General features: G+C 58.1%; 2 protein-coding genes and 2 long non-coding RNA genes across 7 annotated transcripts; 2 read left to right on the forward strand and 2 right to left on the reverse strand.

Moving 5' to 3' along the window:
- Positions 1–755: 755 nt before the first annotated feature.
- GSK3A (glycogen synthase kinase 3 alpha) lies at positions 756–9,955 on the reverse strand. The gene is made up of 11 exons (XM_084769996.1): positions 9,531–9,955; positions 7,794–7,981; positions 6,168–6,251; positions 5,896–6,006; positions 4,374–4,504; positions 4,176–4,282; positions 3,387–3,484; positions 3,205–3,300; positions 2,444–2,630; positions 2,102–2,194; positions 756–1,410 (listed from the first exon to the last, which is right to left on the reverse strand). The coding sequence occupies exons 1-11, from the start codon at positions 9,811–9,813 to the stop codon at positions 1,337–1,339; spliced, it is 1,452 nt and encodes a 483-aa protein (XP_084626122.1). The 5' UTR covers positions 9,814–9,955; the 3' UTR covers positions 756–1,336.
- Positions 9,956–10,073: 118 nt separating this feature from the next.
- Positions 10,074–13,606, forward strand: LOC311590736. Its single transcript, XR_014776975.1, has 3 exons — positions 10,074–11,047; positions 11,170–11,497; positions 13,302–13,606. It is a non-coding gene; the product is annotated as an uncharacterized lncRNA (long non-coding RNA).
- A 16-nt stretch (positions 13,607–13,622) lies between these two features.
- Positions 13,623–16,221, forward strand: LOC311590737. The gene is made up of 2 exons (XR_014776976.1): positions 13,623–14,521; positions 14,768–16,221. It is a non-coding gene; the product is annotated as an uncharacterized lncRNA (long non-coding RNA).
- Positions 16,222–23,281, reverse strand: ERF (ETS2 repressor factor). 4 transcript variants are annotated; one of them, XM_084769992.1, is made up of 4 exons: positions 23,100–23,281; positions 18,180–18,414; positions 17,759–17,874; positions 16,222–17,651 (listed from the first exon to the last, which is right to left on the reverse strand). In XM_084769992.1, the coding sequence occupies exons 1-4, from the start codon at positions 23,119–23,121 to the stop codon at positions 16,369–16,371; spliced, it is 1,656 nt and encodes a 551-aa protein (XP_084626118.1). In that variant the 5' UTR covers positions 23,122–23,281; the 3' UTR covers positions 16,222–16,368. The 4 variants fall into 4 exon arrangements, with proteins under 4 accessions (XP_084626118.1, XP_084626120.1, XP_084626121.1 ...); XM_084769994.1 differs by lacking the exon at positions 23,100–23,281 and adding an exon at positions 22,411–22,483; XM_084769995.1 differs by lacking the exon at positions 23,100–23,281 and adding an exon at positions 21,823–21,903.
- Between the last annotated feature and the right edge of the window lie 590 nt (positions 23,282–23,871).

Below are 23,871 nucleotides of genomic sequence, written 5' to 3' on the forward strand. Positions count from 1 at the left end.
CCGGCGCCTCTGTAAGCATCTGGCAGGGCGCGGCATCTTGGAGTCCCCGTAGGGCTATGTCCCCACTTCCTTCTGTGCATCAGGAGGATCCAGAGTCGCTCCCTCCCAGGCCTCCTTCCTGAGCCTCCTGCCCACTCACGGTTGGCACCATGTGGAGACACCATTTCCTTCTGCCCATGGTCCCCACCATCTGGCTTCAGCAGATTTTAAAAGTCAAGGGAAAGAGCCTGGCAAGGTAGCACGAGCCTGCAGTCCCAGTATTTGGGAGCCTAAAGCAAGATGGTCTTGAATTCCAGGCAAGCCTGAGCTATACTGGAAGACCACCTCAAAAAACAGAAGAAAAGCTAAGCTCTCCACCTTGCCAAGGTTGCCACTTCCCAACACCCCTATGAGTGAAGCAGCGGGCACCCTGCTTCAGACAGAGCTACGCCTTGGGAATCTGCCCTCCACACACACCCACACTACTCGGTCTCCAGGCAGTTTGATATTTGGCCAAAGAGACTCTTCATCCGGGCCTCCTCAGTTCTGGGTGTCAACCCCTCTAAGAGATGCTCTCACCACCCAGGACGCTCGTCCGTCCTTTCCCTGGCTAAACAGATAGGTGGTGCCAGGCAGTGGGCAGGTTCCACGGTGTGGTGGATAAGCACTAGTGGCACAGGGGCTTCTGGCTTCTCAGTGTCCCCCTGCCTGAGGTGCAACTCATCCCACACCCTGAACCCCCTGAGCTCTGCAGAAACTGGCAGGCAGACAGGAAGAAGGGTTTCATGCCAATAATTTATTGAACGGAGGTCTGTACACAGGCAAACCTTACTGTGGAAACTAAGACACCAGGGGCTCTCCCCACTCCCCTCCTTTCAGGATGGGTAGGGAGGACGCCTTGGGAGCAGAGGGCAGAGGGAGTACAGCTGGGGAGGGGGCAGGTTGGATGGTGTGAATCGACGTTTTCTTTAAGAAAAAAATTATAACAATCTATTTACACCCAGGGGCCAGGGGGGGAAGAGGAGGTGGGCTGGGCTGGTTCTATTTACAAGGGACATGGGGGGCAGGGGAAGGAGTGGTAGTCTGGGGGAGGGGAGGGGACCAAGGGGGTAGAAGGTCCTCAGGCCCCCAACCCCCGTCCTTCTTTCTCTCCCCTCCCCGCAACCAGTTAAAATCCTCTTTAAAAAGCCCACCACACAGGCGAGGCTGGTGAGGGAGCCTGGATGCTGGGGTAGTTCATTTACCTCTGCCCTCGGGTCTAGGCCCAGCCAGGGCAGGATCTTGATGGGCTATGGCCCGCTTCCCAGCCCCACCTGGGAGTGCCCAGATGGCCGTGGAGGGGTCGGCGGCGGGGCCCTCAGGAAGAATTAGCGAGGGTAGGTGTGGCATCGGATGCCTGCCAGTCTTGGCTGGTCTGAGTCTCAGTTAAAGCTGAAGGAGAGGGAAGGAGTGGACAGTTAGCCTCTGCATCACACCCTCACGCCAGACAGCTTCAAGAAGCTGACGGCTGCCAGTCCAAGTCAGGGTTACAAACTCAGACGCCAAAGGGGCCAGGCCAGCCCGACACTAAAGTGGCTCACACCAGGGAGCCAGGCACCATGGAAGAAAGGGGGCAGCTGATACAGTGCCAACTGCCATCAGGGGACAGGCAGGCCATGGCTGCCAAGTCAGACTTTCTTCTCCCAAAGAAACAAGAAATCTGGTTTTGTTTTTGACCCAAAATGGCCCTAACGTGTGGGCAACTTTCTGTTAATTTGTTCAGACCAAAGAATGTTTGGTCTTCCCGTTAGCACTTGAACACCAGCGTGGGCACTACTACCCTGTGAGGCTGGCTGCTGCCCGGGCGCGGTGGCGCATGCCGTTAATCCCAGCGCTCGGAAGGCAGAGGCAGGTGCATCACTGTGAGTTCGAGGCCAGCCTGGTCTACAAAGTGAGTCCAGGACAACCAAGGCTACACAGGGAAACCCTGTCTTGAAAAACCAAAAAAACAAGGAAAAATAGGGGGGGGGGCTGGTTGCTGACATACTGTAAAATATGTCTCTGTCATCAAATGTCAACAACTTAAACTACAGAAGCCCACATGACATGCACTACTTAACCCTCAGCACATTCCCCACCTTACCTTGTGAGGACGAGGTGAGGGCAGCAGGGCCTGCTGGGGACCTCAAGTGAGGAGGGATGAGAATGGCATTGAGAGACGGTTGGATGGAGAGTTCTAGAAACAAGAATTGACATGCTCAGAGGGGCAGGCTTATGAGCGCTAGGATGGGGCACCAAGCAAGGGCCTAGCCACAAGGCTCTCAGGTGTGACCTGGAAAAGGCCCAGCATCCAGCCGCAATGTGGAGACAGCTGGCCGAGCCCTGGGGCCTCCGTGCGCTCTCTGCTCTCTAGTCCTGTCTGCATTCAACACCAAGCCTCTCCACGGTCCCCAACAACTCCACTGGCCCCCAGCTGTGCTCTCACCACCAGGACTGAAGTTGAAGAGGGGGGGAAGCGGGCGGTTGTTGGGGAGCTGGGTCCCAGGACACCGTAGTTCATCGAAGAAGCTGTGTGCACAGGCCTCCAGCGGGGAGAGCCTTGACGACGGAGTGTACTCCAGCAGGCTTGAGCAGAGTGCGATGGCCTCAGGTGGTGTCCGAGATTTGAACACCTGTGGGAAGAATTCAGCTGCTGAGACGCGCTGTGACCCCTAAGAGGTGTGTGTCGCTGTGCCCACCTATGGCTGCCTGCCTCCCAAACACCCCCCTCCCCAGTGAGGAAACAGGCATAAGCACCGCGATGGGCAGCCAGCTCAGGGTCCATGACTTAATGAATCCTGATGCTAAACTCCGTTTACTTGCCACCACACAAATGGGAATCTTGTATTTACCTAAGGGTTCTCAACTTTTACAATTCTATAAACTTCGCGATCTCAAAGTGTTGTTGACTGTCTCTCTGGACAACTTCAGATATCACCCCCACCATAACTTATTTTTAATTTTTAGATGTGTTTACTTATGTATATGAATGTTTTGCCTGTGTACATGTGTGTTAGCCACATGCATGCCTCTAGGATCCCCTGGAACTGGGCTTACAGGTGGCTGTGAGCCGCCATGTGGGCGCTGAGAATCGAACCCAGGTCCTCTGCAAGAGCAGCAAGTGCTCTTAACTGCTCAGCCACCTCTGTAGCCCCGCAAGCCGTGATAGTTCAGCCATGCTTCCCAAGTCCCCATTTCTGCCCCTACCTTTGTCCAGGGGTGAGCTTTGATCTGGGGGAACTTGAACTCTGTGTAGTTGGGGTTCATCTCTCGGATTTGTTCCCTAGTTGGTGTTCCTAGTACCTGTAAAGGAAAGTGGGGTTTTGAGACAGGGCCCTTTCTTCAGGTGCCCCGCTCCCCCTCCCTGCTTGCCCTGGCCCTGGCCTCACCTTGATGATCTCCACAAGCTGGTCCACCCCACTGTCCCCAGGGAAGATGGGTTGGCCAAGCAGCAGCTCAGCCAGTACACAGCCAGCTGACCACACATCTGAAGGGAAGGACAGAGAGTCAGCACTGGACAGCCAAGCCACCCAGCCCACTCCTTTTGCCAACACTGCTCCTCATGGCTGTCTACAGAGGCACTGCAGCAGCAGCCACTGTCTCAGACAGTCGGTGCTCACAGCCCTCATGCCTGTGAGTGACCCCAATGAGCCCTTCTCTGCTCCTCATCCAGGCGACACGAGGCCTGACCCTACCAACCGGCTTTCAGTCCTGGGCTAGCCTTACCACCTGGCCTCTGTCCTGCCACGGGAAGAGCCGTGGCCTTGCCTGTCACCCCTCCTACATGCACGGTACAAGTTCCCACCTAAGACCCTCAAGGTTCCTCAGACTGACACTCTTCTTCAAACCTTGTCAGACATGTTCTCATTTCAGCTCTCCCTCAGGCCTCAGGATCAGAAAGGCAGGCCCTGGGAGCAGGCCACACCCTCATGGTAATACTTCCCTGTAGCTGCCAGCCCCCTCCCCTGAATAAGAACAGGCTGACCAACAGGTCCTAGGTGGTGGACTCTGCAGTAAGTCAGACTGGAGGCCGCAGCCCTGCCCTGGCTGGCTCTGCGGTCCCTGCGGTGGCTGCTAGCTGCTCTCACTAGACGCAGCAGCAGCCTGCTGGGCCTCCGAGCACTAGTAAAGGACACAGAGCGAGCTCTCATCACCAAGACCGTCACTCCCCAACTGACCGATGGATGAGGTGTAATCTGTGGCTCCAAAGATGAGCTCTGGGGCGCGGTAGTACCGAGAACAAATGTAGGAGACATTGGGTTCCCCCCGAACCAACTGCTTTGCACTGTGGGAGAAGAGGGCAGGGTTAACCGTGGAATCCAGTGGAAGACTCTCTCACCCCCGCAGGCCCCCCCCACGCTCCAGGTCAGACCTACCTGCCAAAATCGCAGAGCTTGAGGACAGCAGTGTCAGGGTCCACAAGCAAATTCTGGGGCTTGATGTCACGGTGACACACGCCTTGGGAGTGGATGTAGGCCAAGCTCCGGAAAAGCTGGTACATGTACACCTAGGACGGGCGGGGCACAGCTCAGCTCTAGCCTGCACAGCACACCGCTGGCCACGGCCTCCACTCCTGAACTCTGTTGGAGTCCCCAAACTTTAAGGGAGGACTTATGAAGACAGACCACAGGGCCCCATTCCCAGGTTCGAGTCTGAACCCTGAGGATGGCATGCTGGCATCGGGCCCCCACGTAAGGAGCTGCTTGCTGCTCCACCCCCTGGAGGGCCTCAGCCTCCCACTTCCAGCAGCGCCACGCACAGCTCTGCTCCAGCTTTACTTCCTGCCTTCCCTACGCCCACTGACTAGAACCTAAGTAAGGCTCGGTTTTGACTTGTTTTTAATCTGTATAACATCTTGATTGTGTGTACAGGCCTGCCTCCGGGGTAACGGGTAACACACGTGCCATAGCCTACAAGTGGCAATAGGACAACTGGCTGGTGTTGGTTCTTTCTTCTCACTGTTTGTGCCCCAGGAATTGGTCCTCAAGCTTAGCAGCAAGCACCTTTACCCATGGAACCTTTCTGGGTTTTTGGTTTGTTTTTTTTTTTCTTTTGAAGCAGGGTCATACCCTGGTTCCAGGCTGGCCTTGAACTTGAAACCTGCCCGCCTCGGCCTCCCCATGCTGGGATCATAAACATGCACCACTGTGCAGCCAGGACCTTTGCATCTGCGTTCTCCTGAGTCCCCTGGGCCTAAGCCAGTACCTGGTACGTACAAACTGGTCAGTTGCTTGACATCCCCCCTCCTGCCCTCCCAGCATCCCTTTCTCAGTCCCAAGCCAGGCAGGAAGGGGCTTTCAGTTTCCAGCTCCCTAAGGCCCTCTACACACCAGCAGCTCCTCAGCTTTGTCATTTTCCTTGATGGTGCCTGTCACCTCACCAAACACAGTTCTTCTGTTTTAAACACATGAGAGCTTACTATATAGCCCAGGGTGGCCTTGAACTCAGAGATCCTCCTAAGTGCTGGGACAAAAGGTTCGTGCCACCGTGCCCAGCCAAACAGCTCTTCAGGGGCAAGGCCTGGGTCTCAAGTCAGCTAAGCCTACGGAAGTGCTCAGCACAGGGGCGAGCACAGGAGCAGCCGCAGCGTGGCTCCCATGACTGGTACGTGTGCAGCCGCAATCACAGGCACAGCCCAGGTAGAAGGTACTGAAGCCACAGGAGGGGAGAGGCCTGCCTGGCTCCTGTGAGTGGGCACACTCCTCCTGCTACTCTGTGCTTTCCCCAACGACACTGGTCCTACTGTGTGGAGCAGTTCCTTTTCCACCCCCTTGGCCTTGGCTTAGCCGAGCCCATTTGCAAGCCACAGAGCTGAGGATGGGGAACAGAAGCCTCCCAAGCCTCCCACCCTGGAGGATGAGAGCGCAGACACAGGTGGCCCCGGCCCGGCCTGCCTACCTTGACGTAGATGATAGGGATGATCAGCTTGGCCTTGGTAAAGTGACGGGCCACTCGGTACACCGTCTCGGGCACGTATTCCAGCACCAGATTTAAATACAGCTCATCTTTCTGGAGAGCAAAATAGAGACGTGAGGCGTCTTAAGAAGAGAGGGAAGGGGTGCAGACGACAGTACGGGAAGACAGGAGCTCTGGGGAACGGCCGGCCGCAGAATGGATAGAACCCGGGTGTGGCAACACCCCCCACACACCCCAGATTCCCAATGTCTCACCTTCTCCCCACTGGAGTAGAAAAAGTACCGAAGCCTCACGATGTTGCAGTGGTCCAGCTTACGCATAATCTGCAGCTCTCGGTTCTTGAGGACAAAGGGAGAGTCTCAATACATCCAGTCCTGGCCTCCCTCCCCCAGTACCCTCACCCCCACCAGCTGTTCCCTGTGCCCCAAACTCAAGGCTGTAGGGGGAGAAAGGGGAGGTTATTTCTTCACCCTGATCCCTGCCCCCCTTCATATGCAAGCTGGAGGCTGATGGCCAGTCAGTGCGGGGCCACCAATGTGTTTCCTTCAACCTGCTTTTGAGAAGTTTTCTAACTACTAAGGACCTATAAAGCCTGATTATTTCCCTCATCAAGCCGGTCCTTGGCATCTCTTGAAAAATTGACTGAAGCGAGGCCTAGTGGTGCTGGCCTGTAATCTCCGCTACTCAGAAGGCTAAGGCGGGAGGATTTCAAGTTCAAGGACAGTCAAAAGAGAAAGAGTGCTAGGGCTCTAGCTAGCTCAGTCAGTGGTCTGGCCCTCACATAGCATGGGCAGACCTCTGGGTTCACTCCAACTGCCACCAAAACTAAGGAGATCAGAGCACAGACACCACCGAGCCCTGGCACAAGCCGCAGTGGACACACGGTGGCTGCCTGGTTCACCGTGACCCCCATCACTTTCCCCGAAGCACTGGGGGCGCCACTCTAGCTTAGATCGTAGACTCCAGACTTCTGATCTCATCTTCCACTCGTGCCTGGGCCTCTTCCCACTGTCCCAGCCTCTAGGGCCTCAGATCCCTCTCACGGCTGCAGTTCAGCTCTATCAAGGTCTGACTAAGACCCCAGCGCCCCTCACTGCCCAGCCCCAGCCCCAGGCCATCTCAGCTGGCACCCACAGAGCACCCTCCCCACCCCCCACACAGCCCAGCACCAAGACAAGGGGCCTAGGTGAGCACTGTAAGGCCTGGATTCCTCTGGGTACCCGCTGACACCTGAGGCACAGCGTGACCTTCAGAGCTACCAGCATCAGCCTTAGCCGACTTTGTGCTGGAAGAGATGTGAGCAGGGGCTGAGGAGGACTTGAGAGTCACCAGGCCCCAGCCTATCCCTGAAGGGCCCTTCCTATGCAGCTTCCCTTCTGACGACCTGGAGCAGGACCAGCAGTACCTGCCCTCAGAGACTCTCCGGGTAAATTAAATTAGAACTTGCCTGTCAAGCACTTACACTGAGGAAATGCCCAGTAAACACTAGCGCTCAGCTGTTCTGAAATTCACATTTCCCATCTTCCCCTGAGTCCATTTCCTTCCTCCCTCCTCTCCTCAGGCCCATGCTTAGGTCCCGCTGAAACCCCAGGCTCAGGCCGATGAGATGTGTCAATAGATGGACATGCTTGCCATGCAACCCTGATGCTCTGAGTTCGAGCCCTGCCTGGATCCACAGTGGAACAACCAGCTCCCAACAGCTGCCCCTGACCTCCATGTACACACCACAGCACACGCATGCCAGCCATGCAGACATCATGCATGTGCACATAGTAGCAAATAAGTCCTATCAAGAACATGAAATTCCCGGCTGCAACTCTACTGCTGAGCACACTCAGCAGGCAGTCCCAGTGCCCAAACCTCCCGGCCACCCAAGCTACCTTGAACCTTTTGTCCTGAAGAACCTTCTTGATGGCCACCAGCTCCCTTGTCTCTGCCAGCCGGGCCTGGTACACCACGCCAAATGAGCCATTCCCAATCACTTTGATGTCGGTGTAAGCCACCTCCTGAGAACGCTCTGGGCCTTGGCCTAGAGTGGCCACCACTGTGGTCACCTTCCCGCTGTCACCTAAGGAACAAAGGGGATATAATCTATGGATCTTTCCTCTCTGGCCACCACAGCCCAGGGAGGGAAAGCTCACTGTGGGGGAAGTGACAGTGATTACTCCGTGATAGTGTAACTGTCTGGTTTGATACCTAAGCATGAGATTAGGACCTAAAGCCTCCCCCAAGGAATCCTAAATTCTGCCTCCAGTGTAGCAGGGCACCAACATACACGCTTATTTTCCATTAGTGGTTAAAGCACCTTCTAATTCCTACTTCTAGCAACCAGCTGCAAGGACACCACAGGTGTAGAATCCAGCCCCACTAGGCTTCCCCAGCCTTTGGCCCCTTCCGCAGGGCAGGCACCAGGTACCACCTTCCCCTCAAAGGAGCAGAAGCAATGGGGGTGGTGTTCCCTCTTCAGGAAAGCACTGGCCATTCTCACAGCCCCAAACACTGACTTGGAAATCCTCCCTGGCTGACAGAAATGAACTGACTGAAATGCCACTGGCCTAACCCTCACTTGGGGGTGGGCATGGGGGGAGGGGAGAGGGGAGCGGGGGCTGTTATTCCTTCTTTGCATTGCAAAGTGCACTGGCCTGGCCTCTCTCCATCTGTGTGGTCCAGAGTAGCACCTAACCTGACTACGGGGCAGCTAATCTCCAAGACAGCTGGAGGAATATTCCAGCCTGGGGCCTCTGGAGTAGCAGCAAACCTTGGTGCCATTCCTAGTGACCCCACTCCCTTCAGGAAACTTATAAACAATTTTTGTTTGGGAGGTAGGCAATGAGTGACACTTTGAAAAATAACCCTATATGGCTAATTTTTTTTTTAAAGAGCCAATGCCAGCCACCTCAAAACCATATTTTATAGTAGGTGTGACTCTTGCCCCCCCCCATTATTTTTTTTTTTTAAACCCGACAATGAGCTTGATTTGGAGCCCGTGTCAAGTCTCAATCTGTTCTTACTTGTAAACAGCAATGATTACTTACTGCCATCATTGGGGACACAAGTCTACACATTTTCAATGGGTTAGGTGCTAATGTCAGGCCTTATGGTTTAAACCTGGCCCTGTTCTGTGGGAACATTAGTAATCCTGAGTCTGTATTTCCAAAAGATATTCAATCCAAATCCCCACTTTTTGATGGAAGGATATGAACAGCCCCCTCCTCCCTCTCTCTCTCTCTCTCTCTCTTTTTTTTTAACAGATGGTGGCAGCGATCTTATTCTTGTCTCTTAGGGGACAATAATCCTAGTTCATCACTGGCAAGTAACTATGACCTCTGATGCTGTTCTTTAGTGATGGCAACGTCGTCAAGTACTTGAGACCTTGATGGCTGGGAGAGTGGGATCTGTGACCTCTGTTTCTCGGGTGTTGATCATTCTGATTCTAAACTCCAAGTGATGGTAACCCCCAAACTCCTTTATCTGGGGGACAGGGAGCTCAGATCCCGGGTTGAAGAAGCACGGTGACCCCGAGCTTCTATCTGGGTCCATAAAAGAACCTTGGTCGCCCTTTTGATGGGCTTGGGAAACCCAGATCACCACCCCACAGGTCGCCCCTAAGTACTCACGGCCCAGCTTCACTCCGGGCGGCGGGAAGCTGGTGCCCGCGCCGGGGCCACCGCTGCCTCCTCCGCCGCTGCCGCTGGGGCCACCCCCGGAGCTCGAGGCTCCCACGCCCCCACCCATAGCCCCGACTGACGCCTTCCCGCCGCCAGTGCCTCCTGGGCCGGAGGCCGAGCCCCCGGGGCCGCCGCCACCGCCTCCGCCTCCGCCGCCTGGCTCCGCGAACGAGCTGGTCCGCGCCCGGCCCGAGCCCCCAGGGCCGCCTCCCGAAGGCCCGCCGCCGCTCATGGCGCCGAGCGCAGGCCCAGGCCGCGGGGCTCGGGCTGCCTGGGCTGCCCCCGCCGCTGCCTCTGCCGCCGCCTCCCCTGGGCTCCGGCCTCTTCCAGGCCGCGCCGTTCGGGCTCCGGCTCCGGCCCAGCGCCCGCCGCGGGGCACGCCGGGAGATGAAGTCCCTCTGCCGTCGGCTTCGTTGTCACCACCCTCGATCCGCAAAGCACGCCGGGAACTGGAGTTCTCAAGGCCTCAGAGTACCTGGTCGCGAGGCGGGGGCGGGGGGGGGCGGTTCGCGTTGCACGCCGGGAAATGGAGTCCTGGGTAATGTCACCGGACTGTGCCAAAAGCCTACCCTGAAGCACCTCGGAAAACACAGGGCCACACACGTACTACACAGAGGCAGGTAGCAAGCTCCTTAAGAGTATCTCAGAAATAAAGTCTTAGCCAATCCATCCCTGAGCAGCATCCAAACCTGATGCACGTCGGGAAATGGAGTCCAGTCACCCGCCTACTCTATGGGCTGCCAGTGACTTCCTGCGCCGGATGCATTCTGGGAAATCGAGTCCGCACCCCATGAATACTCAGTTCTCGAGCTGTGAGGCACACTGGGAAATGGAGTCGTCACCACGCCCTCACCGCATTGCAGGTGTTGAGCGGTCCATAAAACACGCTAGGAAACGAAGCCTCGGGTGGTCCTCAAACCCCAAGTAGATACTGCAACTGGAAGAGATAGGCTAGGAAACCGAGGGGACATCGTGCTCGCTCTGCCCTGTTAACTCCGCCGCAGTTCCTTCCGGGAAATGTAGTCGACACCAAGAGTTAAGCGCGTCGCCTCAGTGAGCCTGGTTTCTTCTGGGAAATGAAGTTCGGCACGGCCTCACCATTGACGAAGGCGGACGGGAGCCGCTAGCTGCTAGAAGCATGCTGGGAATAAGCCACAGTGGAACCTGACTCTCCGTGAAGCCAGGCTCAGGGACTTGGCGGGAACTGTAGTCCAAAAGGGAGTACTGTGGCTGAGGGTGTCGGTGAAAGGTTAAGGACAGCAGTTCCCAGGAGGAACTGTAATGTCTTACTATGTATCCTCCCCTGGTCCTTAGGTCGTAGGACCTGAACCGCTCAGTGACTGCTGGAAAAAGGAGTCCCGAGTGGCCACATATTAGGAAGAGGAAAAAAAAAACGTCTCCTCCCCGATTCCGTTAACTCTCCCGACCCTGTTTCAGAACACTTGTTTTCGGACAGTAGCAATATGGTTAGGACCAAGAGGATGAGCTGCAGGACAAGAGACCGAAAGTGGGGGAAGGAGAGAGAGAGACATTTCTGTCCTGAATCCCTATTCAATTATTTTACGTCTATTCTCTCCCTAAATTACAGGATTCTAGGGAATCCGAATGAAGGAAGCCGCTTCAGCTTTCCTGAGCACGTTGAGTCGCCCCCGCATTGATAGCTGGAAAAAGTAGCTTCAAAGGAAACTGGGAAACGTGCGTGTGTCTGTCTGTCCGTCAGCTCCTCCTGCCTCAGAAATGGAGCCTCTGTGCTTTTTACTTTACTCGCAGCCTGTGTTCGTCCTAATTGCTCGGGCTTTTCTGAAGTCCTGTCTGCTCGGTCACTTCCCGATTGCAACTCTCAGTGGGCAAGGAACCGAGACGAACCGTACGGCTAACTCCTCTTCAGACTACGTTATCCAGAAGGCAAAGCACAGGTACTTCCGCCCTCTTTGCAAAAACCTCCAGACGCTTTCACGCTGGGCTGGAGAGGGCGGTTCGGGAGTAGCACAGTCGATGGTGGATGCCGCCCTCTGACGGCCGCAGCAGAGTCCGAAAGTAAAAGTCAAGCCCCAAAGGCACAGGACCAGAGAGCCTCACTAGGGTGTGTGTGTGGCAGGACAGAACCGATTATTTAACAGCCAGAACCCCTAGGACCTGCGCAGTGGATCGCTCTTGGCGTTGAGAGCTATGGCGCATTGGAGGACGAGCGTCAGAGAAGATCTGTTAAAAATGTCTCCAAGTTTCTGAGAGGGCCCTAAAAATGTTTGGAGGACTGGACAGGGATCCATGAGGAGGTCAAAGCTATAGGCTATAGGCAGTGGAAAACAATTCTTTGGAGCGTTAGGGAGAAATCTCAAGGGCTGTGAAAGGGAGAAAGAAATTAGGAGGGGGGGGTGGGGGGTGGCGCTCGCCTTTAGTCCCAGCACTCAGGAGGCAGAGGCAGGTGGATCGCTGGGAGTTCGAGGCCAGCCTGGTCTACAAAGCGACTCCAGGACAGCCAAGGCTACACAGAGAAACCCTGTCTCGAAAAACAAAAAGAAAAAAAAAATTAGGAGGATCTCTGAGCAGCCTATATGAGTGAAGGATCCCTCAGAAACAAAGAAGAGGTTTTAGGGCTATTCTACAGGTTCTTGGGAAGCGGGCTGTCGCTGCAGATGGAATTTTAGTTGGAATGGATTCATCTAGAAAATGTCCTGAAAGATCAATGGAAGACTTTCTGGCTGGAAGAAAAGATCTCAGGACCAAGGTCATGTCTTCTGTTTTGTTTTTTTGTTTGTTTTTGTTTTTTTGTTGTTGTTGCTGTTTTTGTTTCTTTTGAGACAGAGTCTCACATAGCCCAGGCTACCCTCAAATGCACTAGGAAGTTGAAGCCGTCCTCCTGATCTTCCTGCCTGGACTATGGCCATGTGCCACCAGGACTTTTTGGTCATGGGAACTGTGCGTGCTAAACACGCATTCTTCGTCCTACCAACTGAACTACACTTCCCAGCCCTCCCCTCTTCCTTCTTGAAACAGGGTCTTAGCTGGAGTGGTGGCAACAGTCAGGAGGCAAATCTCTGAGCTCCAGGATAGCCAGGGCTACAGAGAGAAACCCTGTACCGGGGGAAAAAAACCAAAGAGGAGGAGGAGCAAAGGAGAGGGGCGGGGGAGGAGGAGGGAGAAGAAAAGAAGAAATCGGGTCTTGTTCTGTGCTAAGGCTAGCCTCAAACTAGCAGCAATCTGCCCACCTCAGCCCTTCCCGGTCCCGAGGACACAAAGGCATGGTGCCACCACACTGGGCTCAGGGCAGCTCTTTGCAGGAAATGTTCCAGACCTGCAAATGGATTCAGGTGGGCGATTAAAGACTGGAGGAGCCACAGATATCGCCTGTGACGACCCACGCAGCCAGAATCTGGGACAAGTTTGATTAGGCAACGACCTGACCTCGGGAGGGGGTTTAAAGCTTAACACTTAGGAATCGTGTGATCAGAAGCGCTTTAAAGGCTGGTGGTGGAGGCGGCACACACCTTTCTTCCCAGTGCTTGGGAGGCAGAGGCGGATATGTCTGTGAGAACAGGGCCAGCCTGGTCTACAGAGCGAGTTCCAGGCCAGCCAGGGCTACACCCAGGAACCCTGTCTGGGGGGGAAAAAAGGGTGGGTGGGGGAGGGACGGCTTTGAAGGATTCTGGTGAGGCCAGTTGCTGGTCCTGGCTTCTTTCTTGCAGTGACAACATCTGCCTTTCTCTATCACCCCACTAGCAACTAGGCTCCGTCTATGTTGCCAGGAGATATGTCTCATCCCAACTTCCAGAAATAACCCAGCGGTTCCCACCCCAGGGAATGCCTTACATCACCCAGGAGAGGGAGCAGTTGCCCACAAGCTGCCGCAGGAGCCTGCTCCCGGCCTGTATCCCAGCCCTGGATCTTCTTCACCACCCATCACCAGCATCATCGGGGGACCACCCACCCAGGGGCTGACAAGGATCTTAAGTGCAGGGGTGGGTAGCAGTTGCTAGTTCAGCGTGCGTTCCTTCCCCCCACCCACCCCCCCGCCCCGCCCCTCCCCTGCTCAGGGCCGCACAGGGTGGAGTTTTATAGCGAAGCCAGTCCAACAGGCCCTGCGTTCTCAATTGCCACCCTTATCTCTTAGCAACTGTACGGCCTGCGGGGGGAAACCCCTGTCTGGGCCTAGGGCATCACACCTGCACGACCCAGGTGGGCCTCGTATCCCTCTAGCAAGCCCAGCCTAAATTCTTGGCGATTGTTTTATTTCCTCCCGGGATTCGCGCTCTCCATACTATTTCTGGTTTTCTAGCTTTACGAACTCATCATCACCAAACCCTAGGACGCGCCCCCTCCCCGTCCCGTCCCCTTGATCTGGATTCAGTTTACCCTGGCTTTCCACTGAAAAAATCCAGTTGTTTTAAGACACTGGATTACGAGCTACTTTGCTGACTAGCTCAACTCTAGATCCACAGGCAAGTTGAAGGAAGCCCTTTGTTGCTGAATGCTCAAGTAATTAAAACGTGCAGGGCGGGCGGTGGCGTGCGCCTTTAATCTCAGCACCCAGGAGGCAGAGACAGGTGGACTGCCCCGAGTTTGAGGCCCAGGCTGGCCTCGGGGAAAGTTTTCCAGGACAGCCGAGGATACGCAGAAACCCTGGGGGGGGGGGAGGTGCTAAAAAATGCTTAAATACTTGGCACAGTAGGTTAAAACCTACTGCAAACCCCCTCTCAAAAGCTGCCAGCTGGGGTGGTAACCTAGAGGGTCCAAGATCGCCAATTACTTCCAGGGCGACTTTAAGACTTACTGTTATTGGAGCTGCAGAGATGGCCTGATGGTTACTGTTAAACACTTGCTGCTCTTTCAGATGACCCAGGATCAGTTCCCAGCATCCACTTGGCAGTCCCCAACCATCTTTCTCCCCTTGAATGGCATCCGACGCCCTTTTTTGACCTCCTCAGGGCACAACACACATGGTACACAGATACGCATATAGACCAAACATTTTTTTTTTAAAGGCTTTTATTAATGTGTTTATCTGAGTGAGCCTATGCCAGTTCTGTGGGGGTGCCGGGAGCCAGATCCCCTGAAGCTGGAATGAACTGAGGTTTTCTGCAAGAACCCCTTTTTTTGGGGGGTGGGGGGAGGGAAGTGGACGGGGAGTTCAGATCGTTTTCTGTGTTAACAGCCCTGGCTGTCCTGGAACTCTATTTGTAAACTAGGCTGGCCTCGAACTCAGAGACTCACCTGCCTCTGCCTCTGAAGTGGAGGATTCAAAGGCCTGCGCCACCACGCCCAGCTCCAGAGAAGCATCTATGCCTCCAGCCCGAGGTCTGCTCTTCCAGACCTCGCAGACCTCACTGCCAGAAGATGACATCAAAGCCGCCACCCCACCCCCCTTTTCTCACACTCCCCTTTTATGTGGGCCAGACAGGCCTTAGACTGGAACTTCCTACCACATCCAGGGCTGGGACTACAGGTGTGCACCCCACCATAGCCTCCTCCGAGTACATTTGGGGGATTGAGCTAAAGGTGTAGGACTTCACTGAGGACCTGACGGGCGTGTGGCTCAGCAGCCACAGGTGGAGGGAGCAAAGTCATACAGGTAACCGGACCCAGGGACAACACGGTGGTGTTCAAAGAATCCAAGAGGCAGCTAGGGTGAGAGGGAGCCAGTCCAGGAAACACAAGACTAGAGAAAGCCAGCAACCTTCATCATCAACGCTGAGGTTTGTGACACCTGAAAGTAGGCCAATAGCTCCCCAGGCCTATTTGGCCTGTTCAAATGGAGTCAGGCCTTCTGGCCACAGATGGAAGGGAGCAGGTGTGTCTAGACCTGTCGAGAATTAAGCCAAGTCTGTGGTGATGCTACGGCCACACCCAGCACCTAGGACAGATTACCACATGCAAAGGTCCAAAGTTTTATTGTTTTGAATACATTCTCCCCGAACGTCGTCCCACCCACCCTCCCAATACAGAATAAGGCTTGACCACGGCCCTCCAGCCCACCCCTGGGGCCCCAGCTGGGAGGGGTTTCCAGTTTGGTTTCAAGGGACCCCCCCCGCCCCCCAGCGACTTCCTGCCCCCTGACCCACCTATGAGGCTAGACCTAGGAGCAGCCAGGGGGTGGGTGCGAAGGGACCGGACCAGTACTGGGGTGGAGTGAGGGAACAGGCACTTGTAGAGATTTGTGGCCCCTAGGCGGCACCCCCTTACCTTCCTCTGCCTCCTTCCCCACCACCACCCCCCCCACACACACACAGAATTTTTGGTTTATAAAATTTGTCCCTCCTGCCCCTGCTGCAACCTTGTTGGGGGTACAAGAAACCCAGGCACTCACAGCCCCTTGAGGGGCAAGGAAGGCAGGGTTAGGGCTGGGGGCGGGGCTAAGAAGGGGGCGGGAGGAAGAGGTTAAGAGGCAGAGAAGACGAGGGAGACAAGGCTTTACTTCCTACGATTGTAATAAAAAGTTCCTGGGTTTTAAGGCCAAAGCCTCTGCTCAAAAAGAAATTCCCAGAATGGAGGTGCCCCCCCCTTTAACATCCCCCTCCCGCCCCCATCACCACTTTGCCCGGAACTTAGAAACCCAGAGATGAGTTTATCCCCCAGTCCTGGGCACCCACCCACCCTACCATTTAATAAAAAAAAAAAAATTAAAAGTTTTATACAAAATGTAGGGGAAGAGAAAGGGAAGAGGCAGGGAGGAGACTAAGAGCTGCCCTCACCTCCAGGGCTTTTTTTTTGGGGGGGGGGGGTGGAGTTAAGGCAGCAAAAGCTCAGGGAGTTTGGGGGGGGGGCTCACGGGGGCCCTTGCCCACAGCTCTCAGGAATCCCGGTGCTCCAGGGAGAGCTGGGCTGTGGCGTGCTGGAGGTCAGAGCTCACCCGTCGTGGGGTGAGGGGTCCCCCAGCCTCCCCAGGGCCCACGTCTCCACGCACTTTCTTGTCCTCGCCCTCATCCTCAGGGCCCCCGGAGGGGCCCCCACCCCCCTCCAGGCGACAGTCTTCACTCCAGCGCCTCTTAAAGCGCAGCTTAAGGGGCATGCATTGGGCCGCCCCCGGTGCCTCTCCAGGCTCTGGCTTGGGGGGAGCGGGCGGGGCACGGGGGGTCTTGAACACCTCCCCGTCTTCCTCATCCTCGTCGCTGATGTCAGTCACCTCCACCTCCTCCGACTCGCCTTCTGAGATGGGCTCCACCTTTATCTGGGGCGGTGGCGGCGGGGGGGCCAACGCGCCTGCCCCCTCGGCCAGCCCGCCGGGGCCACTGCCACCACTGCCCTTGTCAGTGCCTCCGGGAGCCTTCTCTCCAGCCGCCCGCTGTCGACGTCCTAACGGAGGTGGCTGCAGCTTAAACTTGAACGGGGATGAAGAGGAGGAAGAGGAAGACGAGGCTGAGGAGGGGACCGGCGGGGTCTCGGGTGCCATGGGCGGCAGCGGGCACTTGTCAGGGCGCTGAGGCTGGGGCACCACCAGCCCCGGGTAGTGCAGGAAGGCGCGGGGACTGAGGTGGTAATTGTAGACGCTTTGGGTGTGGGCCTGCAGGTACCGTTTCATGTCCTCCGGGCTGAAGGAGAAGTGGGAACCTCCCCCTGAGCCACTAGGGCCCCCGCCACCACTGGGGTACATGGGACTCAGCGTGGGTGAGGGTGTGTAGGCCAGGTGGGTGGGCGTCATAGGCAGAGCTGGGGAGAGTTGAGGGGGCAGAAGGGAACCAGGCCCAGCCAACGGCGACACAGGGAAGGGGCTGAGGGGCTCAGGGCCACCCCGGGGCCGAGGGTAGACACGGAAGACACCAGGGTCATGCGGGAGGCGGGCTAGGGGGGGCCCTCGGAAGGCACCCAGCTCTGGAGGGCCAGGTGGCCGCGCCCGGGGGTCCTCTCCCAGAGGTTCCTCCAGTTCTGAGGTGCCGTCGCTACAGTCACTGACTGAGCCTCGGCCCAGGCGTCGGGCGACCACAGCAGAGAAGAGAGAAGAGGACGACGTCGAGCAAGCCGGGGGAGAGCGGGGATCCTCGGTGGGGGACAGCACCTCGGAGGGCGTTGAGGGAGGGAATCTGAAATGGCTGCCACCCGACGGCACTGGAGGGGCGCTCTGGGGCACCGCACCTCCTGACAAAAGAAGGGAGATCTGGCATCAACACCCCTGGGTCCACCTCTCAACACGGAAGGACCCACTCCAAACCCAGCACCCCCGCCCCCCCCACACACACACTCACCAGCCAGCCCCACATCGATGAAAGGATAATTAACCAGCACCAGTTTGTTAAAGTTGAACTTGTAGGTGAACCGTTTCCCCTTGGTCTTGTGCAGAATTCGCTTGTTGTAGTAATAGCTGTGGGCACAGAACACCATGCACCGTGACACGAGGCTGGTTGTCACTCCTAACCGGGTACCCAACAGCCTCAGGCCACCGAGGAGAAAACAAGTCATCAGAGCAGGGGAGTGGAGGGGGGGGGAACCACACTAACAGTTGCAAGGATGGACTGGGACCCACATACGACCTGTGAGTTCACAGATGGGCCGGGGCTTGCCCAAAGCCCGAGTTCACACAGCTAAAGGACCCAACGGAGGTGGACATCACCCCCAGGGTACCAGGACTTTCCAAACCTTGGGGACCAGCCCTCTGCCCCTCCTCACCGCAGGGCCCGGCTCAGCTTGTCATAGTTCATCTGGGGCTTGCACTTGCGGACCCCCCAGAGGCGGGCCACCTCGTCGGGGTCCTTGATGACGAACTCCCCGTAGTCCCCCTGCCAGGCGATGACGCCCTGATACTCCTCTTTCCTCAGCAGCTCCAGGATAAAGTGCCACAGCTGGATCTGCCTCGAGCCAGGGGACGACTCCGGCTTGTAGGCCCAGTCTGGGAAGGCAAACCCTGGAGGCAGGAGACAGGGAGCGGCCTTGGGGTCAGGACGGGAGGGGGATGTAGGCTCTGGACCCTGCCCTGGAAGTTTAACCTCCTGCCCCACCCCCTCAGTCTACCATCACCAAGAAAGCCCCTCTTCTCTCAGCTTAGTAAGAGACCCAAACAGAGATCAGAGGGCGACACAGTGTGAGCATCTGTGTGAGGGGGCTAGACAGGAGCCGGGAGGAGGGAAGCTGAAGTCAGCTCCTGCGACACCGGGAGAAACAGGAAACCAACGGCGGCGGGTCCCGGGGCCAGTGCCAGGGGGCCAGGCACCAAGCCAGGATGGCGGCGGCGGCGGCGGGGCAGGGCTGCCAGGGAGGGAGGGGGAGGGGCAGGAAAGGGTACACGTGGCCCAGCAGGATGGAGGGGGGCACAGCCCCCTGGATGTACCTCTACTCCATTCTGGGTCAACAGTGCCCCTCAGCCTTTGAGGTCCTCTCTTCAGAAACACACACACATATATATAGGCTCACTGCTCTCAGGTTATAGAGGCTCCAACTCCCCACCCAGGACTGAGGAATTTTTTTTTTTTTTCTTAAAAGGACCAGACCGGGTGGGGTGGCTGGTTGTCGATGAGGTCAGCGCTTGCACACACAGAGGCTTCTGTCTTCCCCTTGAGAGTGAAACCCAGACTGTCTGAGAGAAAGCACCCCCTAACCCCCACCCACCCACAGCAGTGGACCCTCTGAGCCATAATGCCCTCCTCAGGTCCACGCTTTATAGGACGTTGGAGAGGACCTGGCCCGGCAGCTCAGAATCGTCCCTGTCCCTTCTGTCTCATCCTCAGCTTACTCCCGGGCCCACCTGCTGGCCCGCCCCCAGCATTAACCTTGGGTGGAGGTTGGTGGCGGCGGGCTGACTCGGTCCCCGGAGGGGGTGGGCAGCCTGGGGTGTGTGTGTGGGGGGGGGCTGCGGCTGTTGTCATTTCCCAAACCCCCGGGTAATCAGGGGCCATCAATAATTCAGCACTAGGCAGCCGGTAATGGAGGGGTTGGGAGGAGGGAACGGGAGGAAGGCAAAGAAGGAGGGGAGGTAGATCAGGGGGCCCTGGTGCCACTAGGGAAGGAAGCCAGGGTCTATGGCTACAAATGGGCGGGGTCCCAAGCACTAGCCAAACTGGTATGTCAGTATACCCGCCCACCCACCCACCCACCCGGTTTGGGCCCAGTTCAAACAGAAACCAGCCAAGACTGTGCAAAGCTGCTCCTCCCTAAAGCCCCATCTCCAATCTGAAGTCCAAAGGAGGTTGCTATCTCCTTGGGAACACGGGCATCGGTAGTCCTGCTCCTTCAAAGTCCACCACCTCTGAATGCATAACTCAGCCTCCCACACACACACACACACACACCCCAACAGCCATGTGAACCCTGGGCCTTGGTTAAAAAGGGACAGCCACCTCAGCACTCCCCACCTAAGTCTGTTCCGTCCCATTCAGAAATCCCCACCTCAAACCTGGCCCACCACAGCCAGGTTCCAGGAACACATTTCCAGCTGTTTAGGAGGTGGTTATGTCGGGCCCAGAGTCCCGCACCAGCAGCCCCACTCAGCCTGGCAGTGACAGGGCCCCCGACAACACCTTCCAGAGACCCCAGCAACAGCATCCACAGCCTCATCTTTCTTTGGGGAACCCAGGTGTTGACCCCATTATCCTTGTCCTGCTATAGGAGGACCAAAGGTCTAAGGGTATCCTTTGGGGTCCAGAGGTCTTTGGGCCCCCCCCAAGTAATCAAGTCACCCCTTCATGTACCCTGAAAACACCCCCCCCAAGAAACTCCTGGCTTCCTTGGGGCACAGAGCTCCATGATACCCCTCACAGTTCCAATCTGGCTCCAAGTCCCAAGAGGGGGGCTGAAGCCCCTAAGACATCAGTCTGGAGGTGGAGGGGTGTACTGACTTCCACCCTCCCCCCCCCAAAAAAAATTAAAGCCACCCTTCCCAGCCCACCAGCCCCAGCCTCCGTGTCCCGGTAACCAGGCAACGTGTGTGCAGCGTGTGTGCAGCGACAGTCCTGGGAGCGGGGGAGCAGGAGGCTAAAAATAAACTTTGCAGAAGAGAAGGGAGTGAGAGAGACTACATGCAACACAAAGAGAACTCGGAAAGGAGGTGGGGGGGCTCTGGAAAGGCCTCAAGCCTGCATTCTGGGAGCTGTCCCAGGGCCCCTTGTTAACCTCTTTCCCTGAGAACCAGCCCCCCCCCCCCAAGGGCCTGGACCTTGGCTGCCACTTCAGGCAGAGACCCCCTCCTCACGCTCAGACCCACCCCAGCACCACCCTGGTACTCATCGGACACGGCATACACGAGGGCCTGTTCCCAGCTTTGGGGAGGGGACGGAGTGGGGGTGACGTCAGGGTGTCTCAATGGGCCTCTGTTCCCCAGGCCTTGGAGCCAGGAGCCAGGCACGGGCAAGGAGACCATGTGTGTGTTGTATACGGGTCCACGTGCTCAAATCACGGAAACACCAGCTCGGCAGCAAGGAAGCTGGAGGGTGCAGGACCTCTCGGCACGCATGGGGGTCCGAGCGAGGCTGGAAGGCAAAGCCGCACTGAGAGAAGGGCTCCAGGAACGCGGACAGGGGTGTAGAGGTGGCTGCAGACAGGAAGGGCTGTGATGGCTCTCGGTCCCAGAAGGCACACCTGGTCATCCCAGACCGTGCAAGCCTGGCTGGGGGCATAAGTTCTGGGAAACAACCCCCAACTTAAACACGACCGCCTAAAACTTCCCCCCCCCCAGGTGAATGTAGAGGTTAAGATAGGAGGAGTGGTGGTTGAGGAAGAGGGGGGGGAGAAAAAAAAAAACCAAAACGCCTGTCTCCCGGGGGGCCTCAACACCTCCCCCACTCCAGGCAGACCTCGATGGCGCCAGAGCCGGGAAGAAAACAGGAAGTGGGAAACAGCCACAGCGGAGCAGAGAAAACGCCGGGATGGAGGATCGGATGGAGGGGCGCGTACAGTGGCCGGGTGTCGGAGAAGACAGACCGACCTGGAGTCTGTTCCGGTCCCGTCCGTCCCCCACCCCCCACCCCCGCCCCTCCAACCCCAGACAGGGTTGCAGTTAGCCCCTAACAGGTCCCGTCAAGCCAAGGCTCGAAACACAGAGGGAAGACAAGGCGGGGTTGTCTGGGCGCCTCGGTCCCCTCCCCGGGCGAGGCGAGGCTCCTGCTGCCCCCAGGGCCCGGCAGCCCGGGAAGCCTGTGGGAGTCGGGGAGTAAGTGGGACGCACGTGACTGACCCTACGGCACTGCGCACCCCTGCCCCACCCCCGCCCCCCTCCCGGGCCCCAATCCCCTGGCGCCGGAGACCCGCTCCGAGCCCTTTAAGAGCCGCCCCCACCCGCGGAGCAGGGAGGTGGGGTGGGTGGGCCGGTCGGGGCACACACCCGCACATAGGAGCCCGAGCCGCGGCCGCCGCCGCTGCCGCCACCACCGCCGCCGGGGGAAGGAAACAAGTTTGAACAGCGGCGCCCGGCCCCCTTCCACCACCCCCCCACACACTCCACCCTCGTCCCCGCCCCGGGCCGGATTCCGACGGGGCAGACGGGCAGGGGGCGGCGAGGCCCCCTCCCCCCCCCCGCGCGCGCGCCCGGGCGCAAAGTCCAGCCTGTGCGAGCCCGGGGGCGGCGGGGGAGGGGAAAAGGGGGGGGGAAGTCCGAATGGGAGGGGGGGTTAATCCTGCTGCCCCCCGCCCGGAGATCGCGGGTGTCGCGGGGGGGGGGAGGGGAACCCTGGCCCCTTAAGGAGGAGCAACTTGGCGGGGAAGAGAGGGGCGGAGGGAAAAGACGGCCCCGCTGAAAGAGAGGCGCAGGATCGGGGAAGTGGGGGGGGGGGGAAGGACGAAGAGGGAGCCTCTGCATTTCTTCTCTCTCTTCTCCACCTCCCCCCCCCCTCAACCTCATCTTTCCCACCCTCCTCAACTCCCGGCCTCCGCCCGCGACGGAGGAGGGTACCCAAGTCTCCCCTGAAGCCACCTTAAAGCCGCGCGTTCTAAGGTCGGAAACAAAAAGTTCCTTTTTCGAACGTTCGGGCTGCGCTTTGGAACTTTGCGACTCGGAGCGGGCGGGGGAGCGAGGAGACGGACGGGGGAGGGGCGGCGCAGCCCGGACCCCGAGTCCCGTGTCCCGTCCCCACCCCCCCACTCAACGCGCCCTGCTCCAGGCCACCCCGTATCCCGCTCAAGCCGGTGCGGGGCACGCGCCGCCGTGAAGGTCACGGGCCGGACCGCGCGGCGCAGAACCGAGCGTAGCGGGGTCCCCCGTACCGAATCCCACCCCCCCCTTCTCCCCGGTCCTCGCCCCGCACACGTCCCGGCCCCCGGAGTGCAACGTGACAGAACGGCAGGGAGGGGACCGCGCCACCCCAGTGATCCGGGGAAGAGAGAGAGCCCGGGTTGCCGGGTCCCGGGCACGGAAAGACCAGCGAGCACCCGCAGCACCCGCACCATTCCGTAAGGATCCGCGGAACTGGGGGGCTCCTAGGCAGCACCCCAGCCCGCGCCGCGAGAAGCAACAGGTCTCGAGTGCTAGGGGGGGTGGTGGTCCCCCCAGAACTGGGTTATCAATCAGGCTCCCCCCGAACCCCTTCAGCCCCCGCCCAAAGTTTTTCCTCCCGGTTTCCCGGGGCAACAAGTCTCCCCCACACGTGCTGCCCCCGCCCCCACCTGTGTCCGCCGGGGTCTTCATGCTGGGGGGGGGCCCGGGGCAAGGCGCCCCGACTCCGGGCCGCTGCTCCTGGCGCCCGCGTTGCCCCGTCCCGTCCCGCGCCCGTTGGGACGCCCTCGCCGCCGCACCCGGCCTCGCCTCTCAGAGCCTCTCCCCTCCCCGCCGCCGCCTCCCGGGTTAATATCGCACTCCGGGGCCGGGACGCCCACGCCCCCCGGCCGGCGACGTCACCACCGCGTCGCCATGGAGACACTGTGCCCGCCCCCTCCCGCGCACTCACACACGCTTGCCGGCGCACAGCCACTGAGGACCGGCCGGCTCCGGGCTTAAAGGGGCCGCGCGGCGGGGGGAGGGAGGAAGAAGAGGGCGGGGAGGGGCTGGTGGGGATGGGGGTCCTGGGGGTCACGACCCTTCTAGGAGGCTCTAAGTCAGCATAACTTAAGTCTGCGGCGCTCGCTACCTGCTGCCGCTCTTCTGCCTTTTTCCTGGCTCCCAGAGTTTCTTTTGGGACCCTTTGGAGGAAAGGAATTTTATGATCAGAAATTTTTGTGGGGAAGGGGCAGAATCTTCTCCTCAGGGGGGCGGAGTCTGGATCTTGGAGGATGATCAAGAGCATAGCCTTTTCCCAGCCTGGGTTTACCCAACCCCCCTCAACCCCGAGCCTGAAAGAGGGCAGCTGTCCAGGGGTGGGGTGGAATGGGTGGGAAAACATTTCCCAGCATCGGAAATGGGGAGGCGGCTGTACCCTCCGCTCCTGTGGAGATGGGGGTC

The sequence above is a fragment of the Acomys minous genome (assembly GCF_964271855.1).
Source record: "Acomys minous genome assembly, chromosome: 20".
In the NCBI taxonomy this organism is placed as follows: Eukaryota; Metazoa; Chordata; class Mammalia; order Rodentia; family Muridae; genus Acomys; species Acomys minous.

What these genes read in the sequence shown, in the direction of transcription:
- GSK3A (XM_084769996.1), bottom strand. Translation starts at nt 9,813, where the DNA reads ATGAGCGGCGGCGGGCCTTCGGGAGGCGGCCCTGGGGGCTCGGGCCGG. An exon ending in AGATTACACCTCATCCATCG is followed by an intron (nt 3,485 to 4,175) that starts GTCAGTTGGGGA and finishes CCTTCCCTTCAG; the next exon opens with ATGTGTGGTCAGCTGGCTGT. An exon ending in AAGCTCACCCCTGGACAAAG is followed by an intron (nt 2,631 to 3,204) that starts GTAGGGGCAGAA and finishes TTCTTCCCACAG; the next exon opens with GTGTTCAAATCTCGGACACC.
- ERF (XM_084769992.1), bottom strand. Translation starts at nt 23,121, where the DNA reads ATGAAGACCCCGGCGGACACAG. An exon ending in GAAGACCCCGGCGGACACAG is followed by an intron (nt 18,415 to 23,099) that starts GTGGGGGCGGGG and finishes TCCTGCCTCCAG; the next exon opens with GGTTTGCCTTCCCAGACTGG. An exon ending in CATCGATGTGGGGCTGGCTG is followed by an intron (nt 17,652 to 17,758) that starts GTGAGTGTGTGT and finishes TTCTTTTGTCAG; the next exon opens with GAGGTGCGGTGCCCCAGAGC.